This window comes from Salvelinus sp. IW2-2015, unplaced genomic scaffold, assembly GCF_002910315.2.
Source record: "Salvelinus sp. IW2-2015 unplaced genomic scaffold, ASM291031v2 Un_scaffold16574, whole genome shotgun sequence".
Classification (NCBI taxonomy): domain Eukaryota; kingdom Metazoa; phylum Chordata; class Actinopteri; order Salmoniformes; family Salmonidae; genus Salvelinus; species Salvelinus sp. IW2-2015.
In genome coordinates, this window is record NW_019957653.1 from 102176 (window position 1) to 113132 (window position 10957).

The 10957-nt window shown below is 42.4% G+C and overlaps 2 protein-coding genes across 2 annotated transcripts in view; both read left to right on the forward strand.

Moving 5' to 3' along the window:
* The window catches only part of LOC112080910 (kelch-like protein 41b), a 39182-nt gene that overhangs the window by 24471 nt on the left and 3754 nt on the right, over positions 1-10957 (forward strand). The window lies entirely within an intron of this gene.
* The window catches only part of LOC112080905 (2-oxoglutarate receptor 1-like), a 13171-nt gene continuing 9996 nt past the window's right edge, over positions 7783-10957 (forward strand). The window contains exon 1 of the mRNA XM_024146833.2: positions 7783-7811. Coding sequence (XP_024002601.2) covers positions 7788-7811 — 24 coding nt within the window. The 5' untranslated portion in view covers positions 7783-7787. The remainder of the gene's footprint in view (positions 7812-10957) is intronic.

Consider the following 10957-nt stretch of genomic DNA (forward strand, 5'->3'; position numbering starts at 1 on the left):
TAGTAAGTAGTGGTCAGTAGTGAAGTGATATAGCAGTAGCCAGTATTGAGTAGTAGAAAGTAATAGTAGTAGTATATAGTAGTAATAAGTGTTTTGACTGTGGTAGAAGTAGCCTAAAAGCAGTGATAGATAATCTGGTTGGTGGTTCTACAGTCTATCGAGTATTCATCAATTATTTAAGTGGCCTTGAATCTAAATCATCACACCTTACCTCCATGCTTACGGTGGAACCTATACATCGGGAGATCATCTTTCACCTACTTGCATCGACAAAGACACGGTTTGGAACGATAAATCTCAAATATTGCTCATCAAGACCAAAGAAAGAATTTCCCCACGGTCTAATCCGTCCATTTGCTCGTGTTTTCTCGGCCCAAGCAAGTACTTCGTCTTATTGGTTCTCTTAGAGTGGTTCTTTGCAGATATGACATAAGTCCTGATTCAACAGCCCCTCTGAACAGTTGATGTTCGAGATGTGTCTGTTGAACTCTTGAGATATTCGGCTGCAATTCTGAGCTGGGTACTCTAATGAACTTATCCGACTGCAGCAGAGGTTAACTGCGGTCTTCCTTTCCTGGTGGCGGTCCTAATGAGAACAGTTCATCATAGCGGCTGATGGCTTTGCGACGCACTGAAGAACTTTAAAAGTCTCGACTTTCCGATATGACATACATTCAGTCCTAAAGTAATGATGGAGCTGTTGTTCTCTTGGCCTTTTTGAGCTTTTTGACAGAACAATGGACCTTGCTTTTGACAAATATGGATATCTTCTTACCAACACCTACTTCTCACGACAACATTGTTTGGTTACAAACGCATTAAGAAGGAATTAACAAGCACACCTGAAATGCATCAGGTACTACCTCATGAGCTAGTTGAAGAATGCCAAGAGTTGCAAAGCTGTCTTCAAGGCAAAGGTGGAACTTTATAAGAATCTCAATATGAAAATAGTTTGATTTGTTTAAACTTTTTGGTACTCATTATTCCATACGATCTATTTCATAAGTTTTGATGTCTCACTATTGTTTCTACAAATGTAGAAAAAGTTTCATAAAGAAAACCTTGGATGAGTAGGTGTTCCAAATTTTGAACTTGTATTGTATATAATTATTACTCTCTGTTCGACTAGGTTCCTCTTCTAGGCCTATAAAACACTACATACACGGTCTATGTCTCAGCGCATCTAACGGCGGGAACAAATCCGACGATAACTGCACCAGCGTGGACACCTGAGATAACCTACTACCTGCCCGTCATGTACAGTGTGTCATTTCGTTGCTGGGCTGACTGGAATACGTCACTCCATCGCATCTGACCTGGCGAGCTACCTGGAAGTCCAGCAGTATCATATGGTTAACCTGGCGTGGACGGATCTTGCTGTATGTCTGAGTCTGCCTTTCAAATGGGTCCTTAACTACTACCACAAGGTGAATCTGGCCCTGGCGCCCATGTGTCGCTCTTCTGCGTTTCGGGTTTTCCCTCTTTAAACGCTATATGTAGTATACTGTTTCTCACCTGTTTGCTGTGTTTCGATATGTCGTGGTGGCGCATCCTCTGAGGCGCCGGTGTCAGCAGAAGAGGTGGGGTATCTTGGCCGGCGGCGGGCTATAGCCGCAGCGAGATCGTGCCCATCTCACAATGACACCATGGAGAAGAACAAACAGATAATACTGCACTGTTGACTTTGCAGCAACGACCGGCGTGTCCTGTGGTGGTACGGTTGGTGCTGACCGTGCTGGGCTTACTGCTGCCCTGGTGGGTGGTGGTGGTGTGTTACGCGGTGTTTCCGTGAACTTAGCCAAGGGGCCCCACACCACAGCCCTTGCGGGAACGGGCACGTCGCGTCACTGTATCGATTCTGGTGGTGTCTCGTGTATTCTTCCTGCCGTCCACGTTCCTGAGGATCCTAAGAGTAGACACCAGGAGGAAGCCTGAGTCGTCATGTATGCTGGTGCACTGGGTCCACGCCGCTTATATCCTGTCCAGGCCCGTAGCGGGGCTCAACACCTTCTTTAACCTGGCTCTGTACACCCTGGCCGGGGACAAGTTCCAGCAGGCCTTCCTCAGTGTGTTCCCCTGTGGCCCCTGGTGGACCAAGGTCAGGACTCACCTCAAACTCAGCCTGGCTGTCGTCAGTAAGCCCAGTAACACATCTTCAGCCGAAAGGACAGCAGCCATGGATATGGCATGAAATAAGGACATGAGATACAATACAGTGTTCTGTTTCATTCTGTGTGGACATTACTATCATGGCAATATATTGTCCTACAATATTGTACATACTGTACTGTGATCCTGTAAATAGAAAACCTTTTATCAGATTTTATTATACGCCAATATGAGGTTTACAATATTGATGTGGTTTCTATAAATATATTAGATACTTGTAAAGAGTGACTTTATATCTACTATATAGTCTAATTGATATTGCCATATCAGTTCATTATAAATAAACGTTTAACAATCAACATTTAACAATCCAACATCCGTCTCAGAGCTCGGTGGGTATTTGATGCATTGTTCTGGCATGACTTGAGAGAAACAAGAACATSATACACTTGGCCCAGGACCAGAAACATGTCAACATGATTCAGACACCAAATGTTTTCACTTCTATACCCAGTGTTGGCACTCTCTTTAGGTACGTATTTCTAACCTACTTAACACAAGCAACTTTGAAATGAGAGTCTTGGAATAAGGAACACATTGGCTGGGGGGAAAGGAGTGACTGGGCAGAAAGATTTCCTGCTGTTATGTGACGTCTGTTTCACATCTGACATTATGGCGAATCACAGAACCACTTCCTAATAAGGAAACTGATCTTTATTTATTCTATTTATTTATTTCACCTTTATTTAACCAGGTAGGCTAGTTGAGAACAAGTTCTCATTTACAACTGCGACCTGGCCAAGATAAAGCATAGCAGTGTGAACAGACAACAACACAGAGTTACACATGGAGTAAACAATAAACTATTCAATAACACAGTAGGTGTAAAAAAAATTGTCTATATACATTGTGTGCAAAAGGCATGAGGAGGTAGGCAATAAATAGGCCATAGGAGCGAATAATTACAATTTAGCAGATTAACACTGGAGTGATAAATCATCAGATGATCATGTGCAAGTAGAGATACTGGTGTGCAAAAGAGCAGAAAAGTAAATAAATAAAAACAGTAAGGGGATGAGGTAGGTAAATTGGGTGGGCTGTTTACAGATGGACTATGTACAGCTGCAGCGATCGGTTAGCTGCTCAGATAGCAGATGTTTAAAGTTGGTGAGGGAAATAAAAGTCTCCAACTTCAGCGATTTTTGCAATTCGTTCCAGTCACAGGCAGCAGAGAACTGGAAGGAAAGGCGGCCAAATGAGGTGTTGGCTTTTGGGATGATCAGTGAGATATACCTGCTGGAGCGAGTGCTACGGGTGGGTGTTGTTATCGTGACCAGTGAACTGAGATAAGGCGGAGCTTTACCTAGCATGGACTTATAAATGACCTGGAGCCAGTGGGTCTGGCGACGAATATGTAGTGAGGGCCAGCCGACTAGAGCATACAGGTCGCAGTGGTGGGTGGTATAAGGTGTTTTAGTAACAAAACGGATGGCACTATGATAAACTGCATCTAGTTTGCTGAGTAGAGTATTGGAAGCTATTTTGTAGATGACATCGCCGAAGTCGAGGATCGGTAGGATAGTCAGTTTTACTAAGGTAAGTTTTGCGGCGAGAGTGAAGGAGGGTTTGTTGCGAAATAGAAAGCCAATTCTTGATTTGATTTTGGATTTGTCACGATCGTCTTGCGGTGAGAGAGAGGACCAAGGTGCAGCGTGTGAAAAATACATCTTCTCTTTATTAGAAGATGAACAAACGAAACAAAAACAACAAACAGACAAACGTGAAGCTATTAAAGACTAAGTGCACACTTGCAACATAGAACATAGACAATTACCCACAAAACCCCAATGCCTATGGCTGCCTTAAATATGGCTCTCAATCAAAGACAATGAACCACAGCTGCCTCTAATTGAGAACCAATCTAGGCAGCCATAGACATACAAACACCTAGACAAGACACTGACCCATTTAACATACAAAACCCCTAGACAATCCAAAACACATACATTCCCCATGTCACACCCTGACCTAACTAAAATAATAAAGAAAACAAAGATAACTAAGGCCAGGGCGTGACAGGATTGGAGATGTTTAATATGAGTCTGGAAGGAGAGTTTACAGATGGTGATTGACAAAGTCGAAAGCCTTGGCCAGGTCGATGAAGACGGCTGCACAGTACTGTCTTTTATCGATGGCGGTTATGATATCGTTTAGTACCTTGCGTGGCTGAGATGCACCTGTGACCAGCTCAGAAACCGGATTGCACAGCGGAGAAGGTATGGTGGGATTCGAAATGGTCAGTGATCTGATTATTAACTTGGCTTTCGAAGACTTTCGAAAGGCAGGGCAGGATGGATATAGGTCTGTAACAGTTTGGGTCTAGAGTGTCACCCCCTTTGAAGAGGGGGATGACCGCGGCAGCTTTCCAATCTTTAGGGATCTCGGACGATACGAAAGAGAGGTTGATCAGACTTGTTATAGGGTTTACAACAATGGCGGTGGATAATTTTAGAAAGACAGGGTCCAGATTGTCTAGCCCAGCTGATTTGTATGGGTCCAGGTTTTGCAGCTTTTTGCAGATCTCCTCCCACGTAGTGGGAGGAGATCGACAGGTGGGCGATCGACCCAAGGAGAATGCCGGAGCCCGCCTGGGATTCCATTAACTCCATTCCAGCCATTACTATGAGCCATCCTCCCCTCAAAAGCCTCCACTGCATGTGAGCACGTATTATAATACATGTTGTCTGATTTATTGAATCCAAACCGTAACTGTAAATCCATCACAGTCTTTCTATACTGTTGCCAGAAGGACATTTCCTGAGATCTGACAACCCTGTCTATCATTCTCCTGCGCAGCAAAGCCCTGAACAAGATGTTTGTATACAACCACAAGCAGTCAGAGTGGAGGGAGCTGGCTGCCATGAAGACAGCCAGAGCCATGTTCGGAGCTGTCGTTTACAACGGAAAGATTTTCTTTGGTGATAAAACTGTTTAAGAACTTGTTACACATTTTAATATCATTCACCATAACAATACCATTTGCTGTTTCTGGAGGGTAAACGTTATTAGTTATCTTGAGTCAGGATGGCCTTAATTATAAAGAGTCCCCCTGATGCTATCCCTAATGACCTTCTTTCACAGATGGGAGATGTTCACAGACTTTCCCCAGGAGAGGAGCTCAGTGAACCTGCTGAGCAGTGAGGGGGCTTCACCATCATCCAGAATGACAACAAGGAGGTGCTCCCCGCAGAGGTCACTGATGTTTGGCAGTAAGTACCCTCTTTTAAGGTTATTATGTCATCAACCAGGATTTGAACCCAGGTCTTCTTCATGCATACAACAGGACTGTGTTAGCCCATCGTGCTAAAGCCTAGGCAGTAACTCAGTGAGCTAACACAAGTTCACCTTGTTCAGCCCTGTTTGATGTTGGTTTGTTATTTTAGATGACTTACATTTCCATTCCTGAGAACAAAAAAGTAGAACATATTCGTCTTAGTTCATTTACAATAATTTGTTATATAAATGTATGATAAGAAATAAAGGTAAAGCTAAATGAAAAAATAAATGAGAGGGCCCTACTTGGTCAGTGGTACTGTACAAACAATCAACTACGTCTTGGTTTGTTCCTCATCACTGTATCTTCCTTTTCCCTGTGTTAGGTACGAGGACGACAAGAAGGAATGGAGCGGGATACTGAGGGAGATGCGTTATGCCGCTGGCTCCTCCTGTGTATCCATGCGCCTCAAAGCTGCCAAGATGCCCAAACTCTAGACCCTCGCTGCGCCATCATGATTCCCCATGATGCCCTCTGTCTGCCCGGACTACCACCATCTTCTCTTGGTAGTCTTTCCATTTCAGTAATAGAGGGGGTGTCACCGTCACATGACAACTCAAATGTGGACTCTCATTGGTTGATGGTGTTGAGTTTCAATTTGTCTATTTATGATCAAAGGTGATTTTCTGTACAATAAAAACAACATCTACTTTGCGTCAGTGAAGACTGCATCAGTATATTAGTTTCTCTCACTATCGAGTAACCCACAACGTGTATTTAGCTAACTTTTTGTATAATAAACATTTGTTCAAAAACTCCTGTTATGGTTGATTTTAATTTGGAGTAAGTTTAGTTTAGTTCAAACATCTGTCTGTCCATAGCACACGTTTTTCTAGAACTAGATTCAGGTCGAGATATGGTAAATAAGGAAATTAAATATAGGTGTGAGCCGGTTGGTATAGTAAAAACAAACAGGGTAAACACCAACTCATTGGCCGGTTTAAACAACTGTCCTGCATTATGCATACACTATGTACACCACATTATGTGTCATACCATCACTGTAGGTCCCAGTAGATTTCCACAGTAGGTTTGGCTTACACTAGGTTAATCTCCGCAACCAAAAGTGATGGAAAAAGTACCCTATTGTCTTACCTTAATAGAAAATGAAGCAAGTAAAAGTGAAAGTCACCCAGGAAAATACTACTTTAGAAAAATTCTAAAAGTATTTGGTTTTAAATATACTTATGTATCAAAAGTGTATATCATTTCAAATTCTTTATATTAAGCAAACCAGAAGGCACAATCGTCTTTCTTTGTTATTTACGGATAGCCAGTGGCACTCTCCAACACTCAGAAATAATTGACAAACAAAGCATTTCTGTTTCGTGAGTCCGCCAGATCAGAGGCAGAGAGATGACAGGGGTGTTCTCTTGATAAGTGTGTGAATTGATCATTTTCCTGTCATGCTAAGCATTCAAAATGTAATGAGTAATTTTGGGTGGCAGGGAAAATGTATGGAGTAAAAAGCTTATCTTCTTTAGGAATGCAGTGACGGTAAAGTTATCAAAAAAACAAATAGCAAAGAACAGATTCCCCCCAAAACTACTTAAGTAGTACATTAAAGTATTTTTAATTAAGTACTTTACACCCCTGGTAACCCAGAACTGGAAATCTCTATGTTACGTAGTCTGTCCTAGATATGAAATGTAGGTGAACTTTACACCAAAACACACCAAAAAAAATCCACATTCACCACAAAGAATTTTAGGAGCATATGTTGTYCTATTGTAAATGTGGGCATTTTCACTATATCGTAACTACCTCTAGATACCCTTTATATTCATGATTTGAACTTGCACTGTAACATTACTAAATACTTATAACCACCACAGCTTTTGACCGTTTTCACCGGCATCCATTTCTAGTTCACTAATGTCTGTCATCAACATGTATCAAGCATATCAACCTGCAGGCTGATGCCAAATGCAGGACATGTGACATCATAGTACAGTACAGTAACACTAAGCCACTAAACCACTAGCACTGAGGGGGAATAACGCAGCTCAATGTACTCCACGCTATTCCTCCCTTTATATAACTGCTGCACAGGAATGATGTACTGTACCCATAGTGAAGAGGAAGTAGTACTGTACTTCCCGTATATTTTTAATAGTTTCATGTCAAATACAGCTGAAATGGGATGTTAATTATTTTTTCAGAAGGGTTCTATGCAGAAGTCAATGAGGTAACGCCCAACAAAGGCACAGTGCGTGACATGTTGTGTTTTCCTGTAGTGGGGGCCACACAGTGCTGTAGGAGGCTGTAGAAGTAGCTGAAAGGAGGGACTAGAGGTGGCTGATGTATAAGAGAGAGGAGGAGGAAAGTCTCAGACAGGAGACCGATGACGGAGGGAACAGCACTGACTGTAAGTTGCCAATACACTAACTCTATCTCTAGCCTTGTTTATACCTGGTGCTAACATGCGTCTTTTTTTCTGATCTTATCCATATTCTGAATGTGCCCACATTGTAGCCATTGCATCTACACACGGTATTAAAATGTGTCTCCTGTCCTTCCACTGTGTCTGCATTGTGACCAGATTCGCTGGTGCCTCGCAGTATGCAGATTATTTTACAGATATTCATTCAAAATAATATGTATTTATTTAAGTTAAGACATGGTGTTACCTGTCAATGATTTTAGAGACCGGTATAGTGATGATTTAAATTATTTGGCCGTCCAGATCGGTTTATACTTGAATTATAATATCCAAATACTCTGGGTCCCTGACTACCTCCGGAGGTGGTCAGGAAGATCTGATCACAGACAGATCACAATGTGTATTTTAATCGTCCACACCTGTCTAAAAATGTGGGCCCAATCCGAATGTGAACAAGACCAGGACAAAGGACGCATGTTAGAACCAGGTATAAACGGGGTTATGACTCAATGTGTATAGTACAAAGAAATTCTAAGGATGATTTTTTTTATTCTAGTCTAGCGTTGATCATACTTACTAGGTGGCTGCACATGTTACAGTATTTTCTGAAAGGAAGAATACATGAAGTGCAGAGTAAAAAAGTAAGGAACAAGATGAGAAGGAATAATCAGACCTGAGGTGTAAACTTTGCACTGGCATGGTGTGGATTTTTTTGTTTGTGTAAGCTGCCAAACAAACCTGAGACTGTCTCACACCTTTTGTGATAATGAGACCAGAGGGAACTAAACATGTTAATTTTAATTAGTATTAGTAGAATACGTTTAGAAGTTGAAATTGTTAGAGGTCAGTGTTGAAAAGGTGAGGGTAAGTGACTGTTTTAGAAATAGTAGTTGTAGTAGTAGAAGTTGTAGTAGTAGTAGTAGTAGTAGTAGTAGTAGTAGTAGTAGTAGTAGTTAGTATAGTAGTACAGTTAGCAGTAGCAGTATTAGTGTAACAGTATAAACTTTACGGTCCGTCCCCTCGCCCGAACCAGGGACCCTCTGCACACATCAACAACAGTCACCCGACGAGCGTCGTACCCATCGCTCCACAAAAGCCGCGGCCCTTGCAGAGCAAGGGGAACCACTACTTCAAGGTCTCAAAGCGAGTAACGTAACCGATTGAAACGCTATTAGCGCGCACCACAGCTAACTAGCTAGCCATTTCACATCCGTTACACTACCCCCCTTTCGACCTCCTCCTTTTCCGCAGCAACCAGTGATCCGGGTCACGCACCAATGTAACAGTATAACTTTACGTAGGTCCCCTCGCCCATACCCGGGTGCGAACCAGGGACCTCTGCACACATCAACAACAGTCACCCACGGAAAGCGTCGTTACCCATCGCTCAACAAAAGCCGCGGCCCTTGCAGAGCAAGGGGAACCACTACTTCAAGGTCTCAAAGCGAGTAACGTAACCGATTGAAACGCTATTAGCGCGCACCACAGCTAACTAGCTAGCCATTTCACATCCGTTACACTCACCCCCCTTTCGACCTCCTCCTTTTCCGCAGCAACCAGTGATCCGGGTCACGGCACCAATGTAACAGTATAACTTTACGTAGGTCCCCTCGCCCATACCCGGGTGCGAACCAGGGACCCTCTGCACACATCAACAACAGTCACCCACGAAGCGTCGTTACCCATCGCTCAACAAAAGCCGCGGCCCTTGCAGAGCAAGGGGAACCACTACTTCAAGGTCTCAAAGCGAGTGACGTAACCGATTGAAACGCTATTAGCGCGCACACAGCTAACTAGCTAGCCATTTCACATCCGTTACACTAGTAGTAGAAATAGTGGTAGTCGTAGCAGTACCACTACTAGTAGTAGTAGTAGTAGTAGTAGTAATAGTAGTAATAGTAGTAGCAGTAGCAGTACTAGTAGTAGTTGCAGTAGTAGTAGCAGAAGCAGTATTAGTAGTAGTAATAGTAGTAGTAATAGTGTTGACTGTGGAAGAAGTAGGCCTAAAAGCAGTGATAGTTACTGTTGGTGGGTTCTACAGTCCTGCAGATTTTTATCACATTTTTAAGTGTGCATTGAATTCTAAATAAATCACAGACAGTGTCAAAAGCCATGCATCCCCACACCATCACACCTCCTCCTCCATGCTTCACGGTGGGAACCACACATGCGGAGATAATCCGTTCACCTACTCTGCATCTGACAAAGATACAGGTTTGGAACCATAAATCTCAAATGTGGACCCATCAGACCAAAGGACAGATTTCCACCGGTCTAATGTCCATTGCTCGTGTTTCTTGGCCCAAGCAAGTCTCTTCTTATTATTGGTGTCTTTTAGTAGTGTTTTCTTTGCAGCAATTTGACCATGAAGTCCTGATTCACACAGTCTCCTCTGAACAGATGATGTTGAGATTTGTCTGTTACTTGAACACTTTGAATCATTTATTTGGGCTGCAATTTCTGAGGCTGGTAACTCTAATGAACTTATCCTCTGCAGCAGAGGTAACTCTGGGTCTTCCTTTCCTGTGGCGGTCCTCATGAGAGCCAGTTTCATCATATCGCTTGATGTTTTTTGCGACTGCACTTGAAGAAAATTTAAAAGTTCTTAACATTTTCTGATTGACTGCCCTTCATTTCTTAAAGAAATTATGTACTGTCGTTTCTCTTTGCCTTTTTGAGCTGTTCTTGACACAATATGGACTTGGTCTTTTACCAAATAGGGCTATCTTCTTACCACACCCACCTTGTCACAAAACAACTGTTTGGCTCAAACGCATTAAGAAGGAAAGAAATACCACAAATTAACTTTTAACAAGGCACACCTGAAATGCATTCCAGGTGACTACCTCATGAAGCTATTTGAGAGAATGCCAAGAGTGTGCAAAGCTGTCATCAAATCAAAGTGAAGCTACTTAATAAAATATAATTTGATTTCTTTAACACTTTTTTGGCCACTACTTGATTCCATATGTGCTATTTCATAGTTTTGATGTCTTCACTATTATTCTACAGTGTAGACAATAGTACAAATAAAGAAAAACCCTTGAATGAGTAGGTGTGTCCAAACTTTTGACTGGTATTGTATATAATTATATAACTGTCTGTCTCTACTTGGGTTCCTCTTCTAGGCC